The sequence below is a fragment of the Acartia tonsa genome, chromosome 2 (assembly GCF_053477335.1).
Source record: "Acartia tonsa isolate MP-2025a chromosome 2, ASM5347733v1, whole genome shotgun sequence".
NCBI classification, from domain to species: domain Eukaryota; kingdom Metazoa; phylum Arthropoda; class Copepoda; order Calanoida; family Acartiidae; genus Acartia; species Acartia tonsa.
Genome location: NC_137261.1, coordinates 16,975,583 through 16,997,199, shown reverse-complemented (window position 1 = coordinate 16,997,199; position 21,617 = coordinate 16,975,583). Strand labels below are relative to the sequence as shown.

At 31.7% G+C, this 21,617-nt stretch overlaps 1 protein-coding gene across 1 annotated transcript in view; it reads right to left on the bottom strand.

Annotated features, from left to right (window-relative positions):
• Window positions 1-17,549, bottom strand: part of LOC145312726 (uncharacterized) — a 30,076-nt gene extending 12,527 nt beyond the window's left edge. Inside the window, exons 1-6 of the mRNA XM_080151980.1 lie at window positions 17,412-17,549; window positions 14,232-14,309; window positions 5,268-5,379; window positions 4,719-4,816; window positions 3,686-3,816; window positions 1,933-1,991 (exon numbers count right to left, since the gene is read on the bottom strand). Coding sequence (XP_080008106.1) covers window positions 1,933-1,991; window positions 3,686-3,816; window positions 4,719-4,816; window positions 5,268-5,379; window positions 14,232-14,309; window positions 17,412-17,432 — 499 coding nt within the window. The 5' untranslated portion in view covers window positions 17,433-17,549. The remainder of the gene's footprint in view (window positions 1-1,932; window positions 1,992-3,685; window positions 3,817-4,718; window positions 4,817-5,267; window positions 5,380-14,231; window positions 14,310-17,411) is intronic.
• Window positions 17,550-21,617: the final 4,068 nt, after the last annotated feature.

The following is a 21,617-nucleotide window of genomic DNA, read 5'->3' as shown; positions in this document are numbered from 1 at the left end:
AAAGTAATGAGGTTTTTTTTTGTCTGAAGCAAATTATAACTAAAAATACAGGTCCGAATTGACTGTACTTTTCAGAGAGAGTTTCTAAATGTCTTGAGGTAGTTGTAGGCTGTTTTGATGAACTCCCCACCCTTCCCCTAGAGGCAAGGGGCGAAGTAACTAGTAAGAAAGAAAGAATACAAATTGGAATGATAATTCATATCCACGCCACTGTAATATTTCTGACAGAAATAGCTGAGAATTATATTTATAATGGACCATTAACTTGATTTAATAACTCTCAACCCAGATCCATACATACAATACTAACTATTTATTTTATTTTACATTGTCTGTTTTATATTTAAGGAACAAAGATGACAACATCCATAAAAGCGAAGCTTTTAAATCAGAAAGAAGCACAACCGAACAATAACTCTTATAAAGCAAAATGTTTATTTGTAGGTCTTAGCAAAATTGTGCTTAAAATGTCATTAATAAAGGATACTGTAAAGGGACATACTTTAATTTTTAGGATTTTATTATAGAAGTGCCTTGTTAAAAGCGAAGCTTTTCTATAATTAGGGTCGGTCCGTCCGTCCGTACGTCCGTCCGTCCGTCCGAGATAGATAGCTTTTATTCGTTAATTTAGGCATGTTAGAATTGTCCTATCGATTTCAAACTTTGCATGATGACTCCTGTAGTAGTTGGGTACGATTTAGAAAGCGTAGCAACTCTATAACCATTACCAGAATTTCCGTATGTCCATTTTAAACATGTTGATTTTTCTACTTTTTTAACAACAATTTTTCAAGTGTTTTAATTATCCGTTTGATCTGATTTTTGGTATATTGATTCCTGGGACAACAAAGAACAATATTATAAGCGAAGCAACTCTATAATCAAGTCCAAAAATGTAAGTATGTCCATAAACATTATCCTATTTTTAAGCAGTTTTTCAACAACTTTACCTACAATTTTGATTCGACATTTATACATTTATGTTCCGATTTTTCAGTTCAGATACTATACAAGTGTTAATGTCCGTTTGTCCTACCGTTTCAGTGCTTCGCTTTTATGGATGTTGTCATCCTTGTTTATAATATTGTACCATGTTATCCTAGAAATTATTATTTCTTGTGAATATTGTAGAGTTAAAACGCTAACTAAATTGACCTTAACTGTTTTAGGAATCATCATGCATAGTTTGATATTGCTAGGATAATTCTTACATGTCTAAATCAAGGAAAAAAAGCTAACCGTAATGACAGACGGACCTACCATAATTACAGAAATGCCTTGCTTTAAATAATACTATGTTTGGCAGCCGTGTTTGGCAACAAGTTAGTTGCATAAAAATTTGTCTTTTTGGGTTTAAAAATCTTCTTGAATTCTACAGATGTCAAGGTTTTGTTTTAACTAATTTCAAATAAGTAGTTATCAATTAAAACACTTTATCAACAGGCATTTTTGGATTATGTCGACGAATTGACATACACCAAAAGTTGTCATGATCTTACACACTATTAATATTCTTAATGTATTTTTACTGTAACCATTGGCATTATTCATATAAACAATTATGGGATAAAATAATATTTAGGTCATGCCTTATTTATTAACGTCGATACATGGATATAGTATACATGGATATATTGACAGGGGTAAATTTGTCGTCAACTCAGGTTGCTAACATAGACCTTATTTATTGGTCAGTTCGGTAATCAATTAAATATACACAAAAACGAGTCAAGTTGCGACAATAAACCAATTTTTTAAAGAAATAGATTGTCAGAACTGAATAAGCAGAATATAAATGGTAAGTAAAATTTGTTGCAAAACTACTTAAAAACAGAATACTGTTTAAGGACATACATACATTTTTAGAACTTGATTATAGACAGATGGACGGACTAACCCTAAAAATAGAAAAGACTCGCTTTTAAAACTTACCTAGATAGAAGCTATATTGATTGGATGGTATATTCCCGTGCACCACTATATCAGGCTCTCTATAATACATTTTTATTTTAATATCCGCGGAAAGCTGACTATAATATATTGACGGTATGTTAAATGAAATTTTCAGTAAATGGCTCTGAATCCGGTTCGATTCAGCTGGTTCTAAACAAACGAATTTGAAAACATTATTTTAAAACTTTGAGGACTAGTGTAATAAACGACCCTTCCCTCCGCCCTGTACATGATATTTTATGTACTCTAAGAAGTGGTAAATATTTCACACAAAAAATGTTCTATATTATTGTAGGTTTGAATTAACAATGACGTATTTGATTTTTTAAACCAGCAGAATTGATATATATCTTATGATCGATATAGTATTACTTGTATGTATCACCAAATTTTCATATATTCTAAAAAAATGATACTCGCAGCTGGCTAAAATGACGCATGGGATAGAAATATAATTATCTGAAATAAAAAATCGGTCAAAAATAGGAGTTAAAGATTCAATTCGATCAATTGTCGCTGAAAAAAAACATTATGTAACTTTTAAGTTTATTTTTAATTATAAATTTTTATGTAACGATAATCTTAAATAAACACAACGACTTATAAATTACTTTGTTTAAACAAATGTATCTAAAGTTAAATTAAGTTTTAGATTAATATGCCTAGAGTTTTACATTTTTCTTTTGATTACAATTAACCTTAGACTAACTTAAGTGTAGGGCTCGGCAGCTTCGAATAAGCCGTTTAGAGGCTAAACAGGCTATATTTTTATTGGTAGTGTTTAAACTTACAGCTTTTGTTTTTTAATTTTTAACTTTGTTAAGGTTGATTTCCTAGCGGCTTGGAGGTGACTGAAGCACGGCACCCTGCAAGACACCCTGCAAGAACTAAAAACTTTAAAATGTTTTCTGCTGCTGTTGTGTCAGGAGCATGACATAAATAATAAGAGTATGGGGAATGCATTGGCCCAAAACAGACGCAACTCATTTCCATTCACAGGACTTTAGGACGAATTGAAATATAACCATGCATTACTCTACAGTGCCTTCGAAGGTGCTTTGACTTTACTGTCAGAACCTAAATTGGGACATAGTGCATTTTATTACCCTAGGTTAGGTAACTTCATTTCTCTTTTCAATAAAATCTAAAATGCAGCGGTTTTTGAGAAAATTAGATTTAAAAATTTCAAGTTCAATTTTCACCCACTAGGAGTTACCGCATAATCATGACAAGAAAAAGCAAAGATTATTTATTTAAAATTTTGAACAACTTTGCTTTTAAAAGTCAGTCATAAAACCTCTCTATATATGAATTATTTAAGGCTGAATTTCCGTGACCTTAGCAAAGCAATTGATAAAAATGGCCATTAATTAACTCACTTCAGGAGTGGTTTTATGAAGAACTTTATAAAAGCAAAGTTGTTCAAAATTTTTAATAAATAATCTTTGCTTTTCTTGTCATGATTATGCGGTAACTCCTAGTGGGTGAAAATTGAACTTGAAATTTTCAAATTTAATGATCTGAAAAACCGCTGCATTTTAGATTTTATTGAAAAGTGAAATGAAGTTACCTAACCTAGGGTAATGAAATGCACTATGTCCTAATTTAGGTTCTGGCACAAAAGTCAAAGCACCTTCATTTGCACTGTGTCTAGGTTTGGTCAAGAAATACACTAAATAAGATCTTGTAGTGTATCCCGTCCCCAAAAGCTATCCGGGGCAATTCTACATACCTGTCTAGGTCGATAATAACTTCAGGTGGTAGAGGTGGATTATGTATAAAAATATCTACTGATGTATTTCTGCCAGCATATTTGTGGCACAGAGAGGCAACTATGGGTCCAGGTGCTGCTCCAAGCATTATCTAAACATATTTATACATTAGTTGTGCTGTAACTAATAGGATGTGGGTAAGAAGGGGGGGAAATGAAGGAGAAATGTATGTATGTCCCTCGTCCCTGTATAATATATATCTTGTAAGTTATGAGAAAAGTTTCAAGCCCTATTTTTTCTTAATTACTCAGACAATGCCATTGTTATTTTGCCTAGGGCTATGACCCAAGAAGTGTGTGTGAGTGTGTATGTAAGTGTGTGTGTGTGGTTAATTGCATTAAACAGGCTTGCAGACTTTACTTTAGAACTTTTAATCTAATAAAAATAACTTTACTTTGCTTACAATTCCCTCAGTTGGTTGCAAGATGCTTCAAGTTGTAAATCACCTTTACTTTAAAATAATTAGCGACGGTGCTCCTAGCATTAAACGACCCTATATACGAAGACTGAAGTGGCATTTTTTTTTTAAATAGCCTTAAACCATCCTGGGACTTATGTGAAGCTTCCCTAACATGGATTTGATCTGAGCTGGATCTTTAAATCATTTTAGTGGTGAGCCAGATCGGGGTGAGCCAACTTTCCACCAATGAGAGCACAGCATTTTATGAAATGCCGCGCTGTGATTAGCTGAAATTCGACTCACATCGATCTGGCTCACCACTAAAATAATTTAAAGATCCAGCTCAGGTCAGCCAAACCTTATTTTACATCCAATCATTGGTTAGTTATCATATACAAAATTTAACATAAATTTTACTGTCTTTGACAAAACTTTTTTATTTTGTATTCTTGAATTAATTTTCAAGCATGGCTTTGAAACCGATTAATAGCCGCTAAATTAGAACCGCTTCTCAGCCATACTGAAAAATCAACGAATAATAAAATAAAAACAGTTTTGTTACACCCCAGGGCCCAAGGGATCAAAAAACTTACCCAAGCTATACATATTGAACAAGAGGCACGTTTCTCTAATGAAGCCACAATATTCCCGGCATCGTCTCGAAATTCTAATGAGGTTGTTAAAACACTACCTAAATTAATTATAACATCAAAAACAGGGATGACAATATCATAGGTAACAGATGAAGCAGCTCATAATGCCTTTGAAAAATGACGTCATACAAGTATACTTTTACCATTGGTCAATTATTATGTATACTGGTCTATCATTGGTCCTTTGTATTGTATGACGACATTTTTATTAGACACTATAAGCTGCCCCAATATTCAAATTTAAAAAGTCTATTTTAGTATCAGAATTTAATGACAAAAAAATTTAAGTTTTTAATTAAAAAGTATAGTAAACTATAAAAATTATAACTTAGTTGTCAACATTGAAAATGGTTTTAGTGCATTTTCTTATGATCTTCTACCCCTTGCAAGAAGGGTTGTGAAACGCTTCAAAGTTGATTTCGCTGAGGCTTACAGGTGGCTGACACGCAACTGCCGAGCCCTGATTTATTTTTGTGATTGGTTACTCACCTGATTTTCTTAGAAAATAGAATCCCCTAGAGTCGAGAATATTACTATCCACAGAGAATATACTGCCACGTGTTAACTTCAGTGTTGTATACCGATTTAATGTGTAAGAATCCTAAACAAACAAAATATTTATTGGTCAGTTCGTTCATACAGTAGGAGTGAAGGGGATGGGGTAAAGAAAAAATAATGCCTCGGGTTAACTTCAGAGTTGTATACCGATTTAATGTGTAGGAATCCTGAACAAACAAAGTATTTATTGGTCAGTTTGTTCATACAGTAGGATAGGAGGGGATGGGGTAAAGAGAAAATACTGCCTCGGGTTAACCTTAGGGTTATGTATCAATTTAATGTGGATGAGTTCTTAATAAAAAAAATATTAATTGTAATTTTGAAATAGTTTATTGAATTTTAAAGATTTATTGGTCAGTTCGTTCGTGCAGTAGGAGGCAATAAAACGGATGAAGAGGTAAATGTGGGGTATAGTTATTTTAGCCAGCTGTGAGTATGTTAAGAGTACGTAAAAAAATGGTGCAACATCTAAGTCATAATGAATCGATTCCGAGGACATATATCAATTCTATAAATTTATTCAAATGTTTTGGTAAAGTCAAACCTACACTAATTTAAATTATATTCTGTGTTAAATTTTCAACTGCACTTAAAGAATATAAAAATGCAAGTAAATGTTATTAAATTGCCTGAAAACAGATTCTTATTACAGGAATAAAAATACAGTACAATTTTTATGCAAAAAATGAAATAATACATATTTTATGTTTTTTTGGAGAGAGGTTTTAGGCAGGGAGTAAGGGAGGGGACAATGGATTGAATATTCAATTTTTAAGGAGTCTCAGACTTTGGGGACTGGCTTAAAGGGAATGTGCATGAATACAGCAGATTCTTACTGATTTTGGGGACTTGCGCATCAATGCCCCGCTAACTAGCTGAGCTAGTTTTGAATATGCAGACAGAAAAGTTTGTTATTTATCGCTGGTTATAACAAATATTTTTTCCCAAGAAAATGTCTTTTCATGTATAGAAACTCTACTGTGATATTTATGTAATAAATAATCTAAGAACCGCTTGAATTTGGGGGTCAGTTATAAATATATCAGAAGGGTTGAGGTAGTTCTAAACAAGATTTTTCTAGTGATTAATTACAGAATGTTTACTACATTGTGATGTGTTGATAATTTAATTTTCAAGTAAATGATTTTTTTCTTAGAACTAATTTTGTTCTAAATTAGGTTACCATGATCCCTTTACAATTTTGGTAAAATTTTCTTGATAAATCTGGTTTTCATTGCTTTTCAGCGAACCCTCTTAAATTGAATTAATTGCCCATTGTCCCCTCCCTTACTCCCTGGGTTTTAGGCCAAATGTAATTCAACTATACATAAAATCTGTCCACTAAAACAATTTAAGATATTTTTACATGACAAAGAAAAAAACAAAAAGAATTAGTTATTAAACCCAGACGTTTAATTATTAGTCTTTAGATAGATAATTTTTGAAAAAAAATTAATTTATTTTAATAAAGACTAGCGGCTTCGCCCTAGAAGCCTAAAAGGTTACTTAAGTTTTTAAAAAAAAGAATATTTTTTTGTAGGGGCAATGTTTCTTGAGAGGTTATATATACTCTCCAATAAAATAGCTATAAACCTTCGCTGGATCTATAAAAATCTAAATTGTAAGACAGAACCGTATCGGTTCAGCGATTAGCTAGCTACTACGCTACATACAGAAAAAAATATTACTACTTTATTCAATAGTATTTAACACACAAACAACGTTATGTAAGCTAATTGACCGATGTTTTTTTTTAATAGCGCTGGAAAGTGACATGTGTGAAGTCATCTCTCTTCTCCTCTTTTCCTCTTAAGACGTATTTTTTTTAAGACTGTCTAGCGCTTTCCTTTTTTAGTAGCGAAGCTACTCTATAATTCACTTTGTCCGTCCGTCCGTCCGTCAGTCAGTCCGTCCGTAACGCTATGGGGGAAATGGGATTTACTCAGCTCTTATAAAAGATAGAATGCTAAAATTTTTTGACAACATTCCCATTATTAAGGAGCACAATGACTATAACACATCATTTGCGGTCGGACCGATTTTTAGCAGGTTTTAGGCTATTTTTATATTTTTCACATTTTTCTCCATATCTTCAGTGTTTATGGTCCGATTTTCAAAATTTTTTCAGTTACAGATATCAAAATTAAATTTCCTGTCGTTTAAAGAAACAACCATGAAGGCCAGACTGCCTTTTTAGCAGGTTTTAGGCTATTTTTATATTTTTCACATTTTTCTCCATATCTTCAGTGTATGGTCCGATTTTCAAAAATTTTTCAGTTATAGATATCAAAATTAAATTTCCCGTCTTTTAAAGAAGACAACCATGACGGCCAGACTGCCTTTTCAGCAGGTTTTAGGCTGTTTTTTTTTATATTTTTAACATTTTTCTCCATATCTTCAGTGTTTATAGTCCGATTTTCAAAATTTTTTCAGTTATAGATATCAAAATTAAATTTCCCGTCTTTAAAGGAAATAACCATGACGGCCAGACTGCCTTTTTGGCAGGTTTTAGGCTATTTATAAATATATTTAACACTTTTTTCCATATCTTCAGTGTATATGGTCCGATTTTCCAAATTTTTAAAGTTTTTAAGGATTTAAAAATAAATTTTTTTGTCGTTTTAAGAAAACAACCATGGCGGCCAAACTGCCTTTTATTTTCAAACTTTTATGGGATATCAGTATCAAAATAATTTTTCCCATTGTTATGAGCATCTTTAATATAATTTAGTTTGACCATCGTCATCATACAAAATAAAACAAGGTTTCATATTTATTTTATCCAATACATCTATTCTTGATTTTAGTAAAAACCTTCTAAATCTACCTGTACGTATTCCCATCTACGATTTTTTGTGCTTCGCTACTTATTGATGTTGTCATCCTTGTTTGTGTTAGAACATCTTAATTTTGTTTAAAAATTAGGTGTGTAATATGCACACAAGTAGTACTCTTGTGTATGTAAATGTTTCAATAAAAGGTAAGACACCAGGGATCTAAAGGGATAAGATTATGGCCGATAATTGGTGTATATTCCCAATTATTATACACAAAATTACCCCTTCTGTAGATTACAATTAGTGGTTGAAACTTTTGTAGACTGAACTAATGAACCAACCAATCATGAAAGTACCCAAAGTTGTGAAGCCAACGAATAAGAAAATTTTACTATAATACTTTGGGGACTAGTGTAATTAAGAGCCTATCCCCTCCCCCTCCCTGCATATAAGCTTTACTCTTGTGTATGTAAATGTTTTAATAAAAGGTAAGAAAAATAGATATATAATGTGTGGATAAATTGACAGAGAAATATTGTTCATCTAATTAGGTTGCTAATGTGGACCTTATTTATTGGTCTGTTCGTTTATTCAGTAGGTGAGGAGGAGATGAGGTAGATGGCATCGTTATTATAGACAGCTGTCAGTAATACTACAATACATGAAAATCTGGTGCAACATCCAAGTAATTATATATCGATTGTAAGAAAGAAACTCATTCGAAGTTAAGAGGCTCTATCTCTACATAATTTACCAACAACAATGTGAATACATATTATTTATAGAAAGGGAGAGAGGGGACATTGGGTTGTTTATTACACTAGTCCCCAAAGTTTGATAATAGCTTTTTTTATTCGTTGGCTTAAGGTATTTGGTGACTTTCATTAAATTTTGATTCAGATAAGTGTCCAAACATTTCAACCAGTAATTGTATTCTAAAGAAAGGGTGGTTTTGTATAAAATCTTTAGGGATGTATATCAATGTAATCTCCCATTGTCTTATCCCTGTAGATCCCTGTATTTTAGTAATACTTGCAAGATACTTTTCTTAGTCTTTATTTTTCAAGATAAGTGACAAAATCTACTAAAACAGAAATAAATTTCATTAAAATAACAAAAAACTTTAAAGAACACGGATTGACAAATATATTTATAATGAAGGTCATGAACATACCCGCTTTTTACAAACTCGTAAACAGGCAGACTGACGAACGGACATTTTGTGTTAAATAGAAGATGATTATTGTTAGGCTAAAATTATCTTAAGAAATTTAAAAATCAATCAACAAACTAAAACTTTATTATTAACCGTCTTGGTTAACAAGACTGGTATTAATATTATGATTTTTCGTTTTACTATTCGTAGAATATTATCCTTAATACAATGCAATACATGATTTTTCAGTATGGATGAGAACTGTTTCTGATCCAGCAAATATTCTAATCCAAACCGGTTTCGAAGCCATACTAGAACAATGATTTTTGTTATAGAAAGCCTAGACTTACAGATTTTTTGTGTGTATGAAGTACATTGAACTAAACATTGAAATAATTGGCTCTCAATCACCTTTTTGCAGAAAACTAATCTAACTTGTTATTAACCAGGGCTCTAAAGGGATAAGACAATGGCCGATATACTGATGTAAATCCCCAATGATGTTGCACACAATTACCTTTTCTGTAGATTACAATTGAAACGTTTGCTTACTCAACTAAAAAACCAACCAATCTATGTTCCATAAAAGTCGCCAAAGTTATAAGCCAACGAATTGTGGACTAGTGTAATAAACAGCCCAATGTCCCCTCCCTCCCTGGTTATCAACAATACGGAAATACTGAAATGTTTTCAAAGTATTTTATCCAATAAACAAGAACAAGTATTTTGAATAATTACGAAGCTCTTTTAACAATGTTTTTAGCAAAATGTACCAAATTATATCTAACCGTTCCCTTTTTTACTTTTAGATGGTCATTTCCTAAATGATAACCCCATAACATATGTAGCACGAGTGTAAAAACTGTTTATAATGTTAAAAAAAATTATGAGACGATTGAAAGCATAAGTTTTTTAAAAATAAGCTTAAGTTTTTAATCAAGCTTTTTTGTCTCTAGCGAAGGATCTCGCTAAAAGCTGAACCAAAATGTTTCTCCTTTACAGTGAAGGTTTTTAAAGGTCCTGAGATGGTTCTAGGGTATTTCATAATACAGTTTGATTATGGCTTTAGGTTATTTTTTAGCCCTTTCCATATACCTTTGAATATATAGCCCCTAGATATTAGGGGCGCCGTTGCAAGTATGTATATAAAGAAGCCTAAGGCTCAAAATGATTTATTTCTTTTAAAACTGTTTCTGAAGAAAAAAAAACTTTTTCTTTTGAATTTATGGCATTAGATCAATGGTCCGATAAAATGGTAAACATGGCAATTTTGAATAGATTCTACAGATAATATGCTTGTCCTGTAGAAAAGCCTTGATCCCAAAATTTAGAATTGCAATTATGCAATATTGCTAAAAAGTACGCATAGGCAACATTTGCAACGTCTTGCGTTGTTATTAATAATTTGCAAGACATTTTTTTGCAGGGATCTAAAGGGATAAGACAACGGTCAATAAATTGAGGCACATCCTTAATAATGATACAAATAATTACAACTTCTGTGGATTATAATCAGTGATTGTCTGGACACTGAACTTAATGAACCAACCAATCAAATTTTAATAAAATTCCCCAATTGTCAAAGTCAATGAATGAAAATGCGATAATTTAAAACTTTGGGGACTAGTGTGATAAACAGTCCAATGTCCCCTCCCTCCCTGGGGTTTATTTTTGCATTTGTATACTTTGCATTCTATTATGTATTTGAAGTAATTCTAGGAATTAATGTATAATCCAAAAAAGTAAACTGTCGTAAAAATAATTAGTTTTCCTAAGTAATAAAAGCTTTTAAATGATTTACTTAATTTTCGCAGTTAAACAAAAATTGCACTTTATTGCATTAAATATTTCAATACGTTCAAAGTATAATCATCTTATAGTATAAAGTAGTCAGTTTTTTTCTGAACTCTAAATCATAAGATTTTTATAATTTCTAATTTGTAATTAAGTTCTCATTAATTAAGTCCTGGGCTTGTTTTATAGTATTTTTTTTATTTAAGTCTTTAATTAAGGCTAACTTTCTTCCTCTTTCTTACCCCTTTGAATACAAAATCCATTAATGCCAGGTGTGCAGCTACTAGTAGATATGTTCAGCAGATTATTGATAATTCCCAGCCGCATAGAAAACGCAGAGATTAAAAAAGATTAAAGCTGCCACAGAATACCGTAATTAAACACTTTTATTTACATTAGTTGTTTCTCCCATAGCTTATAAGTTAAAGCGAAGGAGGTCAAAAATCGTACTAATATCAATTCAAATAACTAATTTTTCGATCTTTAGTTTCAGTAAAACATCCTTCAATTTGATACTTATGATATTTATGAGGAAACATGTGGCATTATTCTTATCAAATGAGGCTGGGGTATTAAATACTCATTAGATGATTAATAACAAGAGGAATATATTTTTATGTCTGGCTTTAATAGACACAGATAATTATTAGACAAGGACGGTAATTCCTTGGGAAAATTAATGTATAAGTATAGTCGTGGGGGCATTTTTCGTCTGCTAGCAAACTGATTTCTGATATTCAATGACCCACTTTAAAGTCGGCACAGGGTCCCCACCCCTTGGGTAGAGTTACATTTAGCTCGTGCCCCCTCTATTATTTGTCTTTAATCATGAACAAACAATTAATTTGACTGATCAAAATCCGCTGGATTATAAATGGTTCTAAGTAATGTTGAAAAATCATGTATAACACTGTATTACAGACAGTTTTACAAGAATATTTAATCTAAATTTAATACCAGTTTTATTACAGATGTATTATTTGAATGTTTAATTCTGTAATTTTTGCTTTAAAATTTTTATGGAGAATTTAAATGGAAATATCTAGAAAAAATTAGATTATGTGAATTAAATAGCTTAAATACACGGAACGAATTAAGTTAACGAATAGCTTTACTTTGCTCATTAAGTTTGAAATACGATTCTGATTTGTTATGGTAGGGAAAACTGACAGGTCTTTGTAATAATAATGGATATAGGATATACGTGGATATATTGACAGAGAAAAATTTTTGTCAATTTTTTGTCTTGCTAATATAGAATTCATTTAATGGTCATTTTGTTCATCCAGTAGTAGGATAGGTGATAGAGTAATAGGAGGCATCGTTATTTTTGCCAGCTGCAAGCGTCACTTTATAAGAGTACATGCAAATCTGGTGCAACATCCAAGTAATAATATATCGATTGCAATGGTTGACGCTGATAACAATAAAAACCGATAAAACAATTAGAAATTGCAAAAGTAAATGGAACAATCCCTCAAATTGTTAGTGGGCCATATTCACTCCCCACACCAACTCATTAATTGAAATGAGGAGGGGGGAGGGAGTAATGTAAACCTTCACCCTCACTAAAGTCAGGAAAGATAGTAGGCTTGTAAAAAAGAGAAATTAAGGAAAATTCAAAGAAATAATGAACTATGATGTCTTGTTGATGTCTAACAAGCTGCTTCAAAACAGTTAGACTGCTTTAGGTGTTATTTCCTCAAATATGCCCTACAATGATAAGGTCTAGCTGGAATCTTATTTCCCCAATAGCTTTATGGACGGACAAAATGAATTATAGAGTAGCATCGCTGAAAAGAAAACGATTAATATAAAACAGAAAATTTTTTTTAAAGGTTTTTTAAAAAGGCACTTTTTCTCTTTTTTTAAATAGTTTTTTAACTCGTTAGAAGGGGTGTGGAGTGGGTGTTCATATTTAATTCATAGGAAATTGTCAAGAAAACTAAGAATAAACTATCTGCAGGTTGATATAGAAGAACTTTGTGTCGCCAAATCTTAATGCATTTAGGAAGTGGATTAGATGGAAATAAAATCTGCAATTAATGCTGGAACAATGTGTTTGTTTGTACTTTTGCAGGGAGAGAGAAGAAATTTGGCTGTTTATTACACTAGTCCACAAAGTTTTATAATGACTTTTTCTTATTCGTTAGCTCAAAACTTCGGGGACTTTTATTAAATTTTTATTGGTTGGTGAGCGTCTGAGCGTTTCAACCAGTAATAATAATCTACAGAAGGGGTAATTTTGTGTATCATCATTCGGGATGTAATAAATCTATGGGCCATTGTCCTATCCATTTAGATCCCTGACTTTTTTGTCTGCCATTATATCAGCTTTGTTTCTCTTTATCGACCATTCAACTTTTCAATTTTGTTTTTAAATGATGAAGAAAAATATTAGGAGATTTTTTACTTTACTAATATTGAAGGGGATTTTATAGAATATCTTGTTTTGGACTTGATTTTCCTCGTTTTGTGTTTTAATTAAATCTTGATTATTTGTTTTATTCACTTTAACAATACTGTTATAAAGGCAAAATTCTTGACACAAAATTTTTGTAAGGTTGTTTTGACTTTGGATTACATAGGCTAGATATAGGTTTATATATTTTTGCAAAACTTATGTTAACCAAAAGCTTATCTGTAATATCATAAATTCACCAAAAAATTTTTTCTAAAGGCAAAACAAACATATACAAAATTCATGAAGCAAAACATAAAAAAAGAGACAGTATAATCTTTTCAATTCTAGTTTTAACAGAAAAAAATAGGGAAGTGATTTCTCCCCACCAGGGACCATAATATTGATTCATCGCATGTAAAATTAAAAGCAGTTTTGTTAACTCTGATTTATAAATGATTTTTTGGTTTGGCTGTGAAACATATTAATCGGATTCGAAGCCGTACTGAAAAATAATTTACTTTAAAGAAGAGACAATTCTGCAATCGTAATTTGGCAAAGACATACAAGTCTATTACAGAAGGATTATCCTATGAAATAAAGTAGATTTTTTTCTAAAGCTTAAGATTTTTAGGAAAGCTGGTCTGAATAGTTTGTACTTTTTCAGAAAAGTTTTATAAATGACATTGGATGATTTTTCCTTATCTCCCCCGCCCTCCCTTAGAGGCTAGGCGCGAATCAATAATTACATAATAAATCCTGCTTACCCTTAGACTAGTTCTAAATATTGGAATGACAGAAAGACTTGTTTCTTCTGTTAGACCCGTCACAGGCTCCAAACCTTCCTAAAATAATAATGGATATATTAATACATGGAGACTTGTTTCTTCTGTTAGACCCGTCACAGGCTCCAAACCTTCCTGAAATAATGGATCCATTAATACATGGAGGCTTGTTTTTTCTGTTAGACCCGTTACAGGCTCCAAACCTTCCTACAAATAAAGGATTTATTATTATATGGATCTTACACCAGATTATCATGTAGTCTAAGGCTCCAAACCTTACTAAAATAAAGGATTTATTATCACATGGTTTTTACACCAGATTGTTATGTAGTCAAAGGCTGCAAACCTTCCTGCAAATAATGGATTTATTATTACATGGATCTTACAATTATTTATCATGTACTTTATGGCTCCAAACCTTCCTGAAAAAAAAACAATGGAATTATTATTACATGTATCTTACACCAGATTGTGATGTAGTGTACAAATTGCAGCGGGCTAGAAGAACGATATCCCCATCCACCCCATATACCCTATCCCCTCCCCTTCCACTGACTAATAAATGAGTTCAAGGTTAGCAACCAAACTTTGGGACAATTTCCCCTTGTCATTCAAACGAATTAAGCACTGTTAACAACAGCTAATGTTGCAAAACTCTTTAGATATTATTTAGCTACTAATTCTGCGATGGTTTTAAGCTATTTTTTCATCATAAAAAGGTTTTTAATTATTATATAATAAAGGTTATCCTGTCCAACCCTAGTTTTAATATTATATTTTTATTTTCGCAGAAAATTTGATGTAATACGATATGATACATGAATTTTCAGTATAGCTTAGAACTGGTTCTAATCCAGCGGATATCAATAGGTTTCGAAGCCATACCGGAAAAATATTGTTGACAAAAGTACATATTTCTGGGTACCAATTTAATCAGCAGAAAGTAAAATTTTGAAAATTTATTTGTTTCAATTTGTGTTTGTTCACATATTGAATTATGTAAAGTTTTCTTAGTAACAACCAAGTTTGTATGGATCAAGAAGAATATACAAAGAATCATATCATATTGAATTATGTAAAGTTTTCTTAGTAACAGCCAACTTTGTATTGATCAAGAAGAATATACAAAGAATCATATCATATTGAGTTATATAAAGTTTTAGCTGTAACAACCAACTTTGTATGGATCAAGAAGATACAAAGAATCATATCATATTGAATTATGTAAATTATTACACTACACTCCCCAAAGTTTTTTGATAACGTTTTCATACTTGTTGGCTCTAACAACTTTTGGGGACCTGATTGAATTTTGATTGGTTGTTTCATTAAGCTGAGTGTCAAAAAATTTCAATCACTAATTGTAATCTAAATAAGGAGTAATTTTGTGTATCATAATTGGGGAAGTACACAATTTATCGGCTATTGTCTTATCCCTTTAGATTCCTGCGTATTTCCTCCCTGATCTACCCTTTGTTTTACTTGTGCAACTTTCTTCTGTCATTTTTCTACTTAACTGTGCAAAAAAATTTCATATAAAAAAATTGTGGTTTTCCGTTTCTGGTTTGATTGTACATAAGGAAAATAGGAATATTGTTGTCATTGTAAAGTAAGAAATTGAAGAAAATCGTTTTGATCAATTAAACAATAAACTTCCTCAAAAAATATAAATTAGAAGTGAATTCTTTAAATAGTGGGACCACTTCGCCCCTAGCCTCTAGGGAAAGGCGGAGAAGCGAGGAAAACAGCCAGACATTTATAAACTTTCCTGAAAGGTACAATAAATTCATACCAGAAGTTTATGAAATCTTTAATTTCAGACAAAAAACTTTATAATACGTCCATTCGTTAGTTAAGACCATACTGGCAACATTTTTTTATGTTTTTGCTTTTTATTTTAATACAGACAAATAATAAATAATAGCATCTCAATCAAAGGTCCTTCAATAGGGACTTGATTAGTAAGGTAAATAAAGAATAGGATAATTATTGACAGGTGTATTTATTATTATTACAATTGTACAAATTGTACATGCAAGAAATACATTATTTTAGGGATCTAAAGCGATAAGACAATGCCCGAAAAGTTGATGTACATTGCCCAACGATGATGCACAAAGTTATTCTTTTGCAGTTTACAATAAATGGTTGAAATGTTTGGACACTCTACTAAATAAAACAACCAATCAAAAAATCCCCAAGGTTGTTTGGTTAACGAAATAGAAAACTTTATTATAAGACTTTGGGGACTAGTGAAATAAACAGCCCTTTGTTCCCTCCCTCTCTGAAATTATTTACATGAAAAGTATATTTTATGTTATTGCATACCCTCAGAAAATAGACTAAAACCAATGGAGGATCAAAATCTTTTTCTCATTTCTAATGTTTTGATTTATTTCGCAGTGCTGGGATGAGATTCATACCTAGGACCTACCCATTGAGAATGTTTTTTACCAGAATCGCAGGTTTACAGTTTACCAATTTTTTTATGATAATGATTTTTTTAAAGCGCTCTTTATAGTGCTTTAAAAAATTACGTTATACAATACAAATGAACAATGATAGTTAAACACACAGTCTAAATTACCAAAGGTAGGCCAGTATGACGTAATTTTTTATAGGCACAATAAAAAGCTTCTATTTTTAAAAATTAAGTGAATATTTTTCTCATAAAATTACATATATGACAAATTTATTATTGTATTCACTTAATAAACTTTGACATGTTTGTCTAAAAAAATAATAAATTGATTGCAAACCTTAGTATTAAAGTAATAAAATAGAGGGGGACAGGGATTGAGTAACTGTATGTCCCGACTTTCAATTTAACAGACAATAGAGTCGGAAATATTAACACAGCCAAGTCGCTATAAAAGAGCAGAAAGCAATTTGGTAGCATAAAACTAGAGTCCCCATCAAAGACGTCTGAGGGGGGGGGGGGGTAATGGGGTGATTACCCCCCCAAAATTTTGGATTTTCAATTTTTACCCCCCCCCCAAAAAAAAAAAAAATACCTCTATGAAATAAAGATTCCCCCCCAAAAAAAATTTTTATTCTCAAAATTTTACCCCCCCCAAATAAAAAAGTTTGGACGCCCCTGGTCCCCATAACTGGAACCAGGTAGTTGTCTGGGTTATACATCTATACTTATACATGTATTACCTTAGTAACTCCGCCCCCCATCACCAAGACAAGACAAGTGTCCGCAACATTTCAGTAGCCGTCACATGTAGTCTTAACTATATAATTTAACATTTTATTCACAATAGAAACATATTGTCCTCCTGACATGTTGTGAAGTTTTCTGAAATTAAAAGGGTTAATGGATATAGAATATACGTGGATATTTTGATAAAGGAAAATGTGTTGACAATTTAGCTTGCTATTATGGACCTCATTTATTGTTCAGTTCATTCATCCAGTAGGAGCTGAGGGGATGGGGTAAAGAGGTGGAAGGGAGAATCAATATCTTATCCTGCTGCGAGTTTCACTTTATTAGAGAACATGATAATCTTATGTATTAACATCCAAGTAATAATTGTCACGATTGTTTCTAAATGATTATGAAACTTTTATACATTTTTTGCATTCCTCTAAATTTTTACCCTTGGTTGAAATTTACAATTCAAAATGTCCATTTCTTAATTTTATATTTTTTATCAAAATTTTCCATTGCATATATACTCAAACCGACCAAGTAATTTATATAGTAGATACTCATTAGTGTGCAGAATATTCACATACAATAGCCATCATCTAACTCCAAAAAAATAGTTATCTATAATACAAAGTAGAACGATGTCTGTCTGTTTGTTTGTGTGTTTGTGTATTTGTGTGTTTGTGTGTTTGTCTGTTTGTTTGTAGCGAAGGATCTCGCTAACCGCTGAACCGATCGGGTTCTCCTTTACAGGGTAGCTTCTCATAGTTCCTGGGAAGGTTTATAACTATTTTCTTGGGGGGTGGGACACCCCTAACCCCCCCAAAAATGAAAATACCCCCCCCCAAAAAAAAAAAAAAATATTTCTTTTTAAAACCAAAAAAATAGTGGGTTCGACTACCCCCCCTCCCCCCCCAAAAAAAAATAAAAAATAATTCCACCCCCAAAAAAATTTTTTTTCTTTTTCTTTTTTGTTTTAAATCTAAAATACGAAAATTTGTTTGATCAAACCTCTTGGGGCAAAGCCCCTAGAGGCTAGGGAGTTGCTAGTATAGTTATATAGTAGCTTCGCTCAGGGATCTAAAGGAGTAAGACAATTGCCGATAAATTGATGTACAAACCCAATGATGATATACAATAATACCACCTTTGTAGATTACAATTATTAGTTGAAACATTTGGACTCTCAACTTAATGATCAACCAATTAAAACTCAATATAACCCATTAGTGCCGAGCGCCACTTTTATGGGCCGATCGAGCTGAAAATCTCAGGAAAGTTTTATAATGGTCAAAACGGAATTCCAATTTTTTTGTTTTGCTCTAGTGGCGTTCACAGAAAAGTTGCAAAAAAACCCGGTTCGGCATGGCCATAAATGCCCAACGTGCATTTAGACCCGTTTTGGGCGGTTTCCCTCAGTATTAAAACCCGGTTTTGTAGTAAAAACCTGGTTTTTTTGACAAAAAAATGAAAAATGTAATTTTTGAACGTCTAAAGTGAGATGAACAGTTTCTAATACTACAATACGATTGAAAACTTCATACCCTCATGTAATCTATAGAGCTACAAGTAACATACGAAACGATTTATATCACATTTAGTGTTTTGGCTATAGGTACCAACCTTTTCGGAGGACACATATAGAGATTACTAGGGTATACTTATTAGGGTGGCTCAAGAATAATAAATCATAAACAAATATTTAATGGTTGAAAAGTTAAAACTGGGTAAAAAAACCAAAGCCGAGCTAGGTTTTAAAACTGTCGAGCATTTATGGCCATGCCGAACCAGGTCATAATAGGGCGAAAAAAAAACGATAAAAAAATCATATAAAAAAAAATAATTTGAATAAAACGAATTCACAAATAGATGTACTTGTCAAAAAAAAACTTTACTATAAAAACAAAAAAGTTAGAAGGGCTATTTTGAATTCACCAACATTTTCGTGGTTTTCAAATCTTGTTGAGCTATACCGGCAAAAGTAAGCAAAACTGCCTGCTCCAGGGGGAAATGAAAACCAGGGATTCATACTGAGAATGATGCAATTATGAAGCTGGAAACCGGTTATTTTTGTGATTTTCTGGAACAGGGCTTTAATACCCGGTTCGGCACTAATGGGATAAGTCCCCAAAGTTTTTAAGCCACCGGATAAAAAAAATTGGGGACAAGAGTAATAATCAAACCAATGTCCCCTCCCTCCCTGCGCTTTGCTACTAAAAACCTTACTAATACTTATTACACTCAAAATATTATTATAAATTGAAAAGGTGTGAGTTTAATAAATTATTATTACATTCAATATTTACATAACATTACAGTACTAACAATTAGGCTTAATACAGTTAGGGAGTTGAATCCATTTTTATAGAAGCAGAAACATAATCTATGATTATGGTTTGGACCCTCTAAAACTATAATCTACCCTTCCACTTTCCCCTCTCTTGGTGAAGATATCTTCAACGCCGATACGATTTTTGAAATGTAAGATTCCACTTTTGCCTCTCTTGGTGAAGATATCTTCAACGCCGATACGATTTTTGAAATGTAAGATGCCACTTTCAATAGAGGCGAAACTGAAATCATGGTTTACATTTTTAATATCTATGTTTCTGTAATCTTCCATTACTTTTTTAACATCGACATAATAGAAATGTACCATACTAGTTTAAAATTATGTCAAATGTGAAAAAAAGCATAGATTTTATATATAATTTAAACATTGTTGTATATTCTTAATTAATTAAACAAAACATACAAAGAGCCTTTTATAAAAGATGTTTTGTTTATTTAAAAAAATACTTTTAAAAGTGTATCAAATGAGTGATCAAAATTATTTTAAGAAAGTCGTTTATTAATTAATTCAATTGTATATATTTGTAATTTTTTTGTTCAATTTATTTCGTCGTAATATTTCCCTAGTAATCTCTCACCGTGTAAGTAAGCACTAAAAGGTAAAGATAAAGTTTAACTTTGGCCTATGTTATATGTTATAACACATACTTAAGACTTAAAACTTAATGTAATGAAAAGCTTTCACTTAAAGGGAGTGTGAACGTAAAAATTTCTCATCTGATTATAAAAACGTAACATTTTCTAAGCACATTTCACTACATTGATCAACCAAAAATGTCCTATTAACAAAAATATCTAGAAATAATGCATTGATTTTATGGTATTTTTGGAGGGAAAAAGGAAAAAACAAGGAAAATCTGAACATTTTTGTTTCTTAAAATGTTTGTAGGGGTATTTAACTTGTATTATAACAATTGAAACAATTTAGTTACTGTTAAGGAATTTATTTTGTAATATAAAATTGCCAATTAGTTTTTTTTATAATGTAGTAATTAGGTAATAAAGATCTATCTTAACCCAATTTATAATGGTCAAAACAGAATTCCAATTATTTTGTTTTGCTCTAGTGGCGTGCACAGGAAAGTTGCAAAAAAAAAACGGTTCGGCATGGCCATAAATGCCCAACGGGCATTGAGACCCGTTTTGGGCGGTTTCTGCTGGCATTAAAACCCGTTTTTTTCTAAATACCCGGTTATTTTGACAAAAAAATGAAAAATGTAATTTTTGAACGCCCAAAGTGAGATGAACACTTTTTAGAACTTTGATACCATCCGTAATTGAAAACTACATAACCTCATGTAATCTATAGAGCTACAAGTAATATACGAAGCGATTTATATCACATTTAGTGTTTTTGCTATAGGTACCACCCTTTTTGGTTAAAAAAGCCCGTTTGTCGAAGTTTTAAAACACACACACTATAAAAAAAGAACATATAAAAATTGGGTGATAAATATCAGAAAAAGAGCATAAAAATATTGGAGGACACATATAGAGATTACTAGGGTATACTTATTAGGGTGGCTCAAGAATAATAAAATCATAAACAAATATTTAATGGTTGAAAAGTTAAAACCGGGTAATAAAACCAAAGCCGAGCCGGGTTTTAAAACTGCCGGGTATTTATGGCCATGCCGAACCGGGTCATAATAGGGCATAAAAAAACGATAAAAAATTCATATAAAAAATAGTAATTTGAATTAAACGATTTCACAAATAGATGTACTTGTTAATAAACTTTAGATTTCACAAAAAAATCAGCAACTTTACTATAAAAACAAAAAAGTTAGAAAGGGTATTTTGAATTCACCAAAATGTTCGTGGTTTTCAAATTTTGTTGAGCTATACCAGCAAACGGA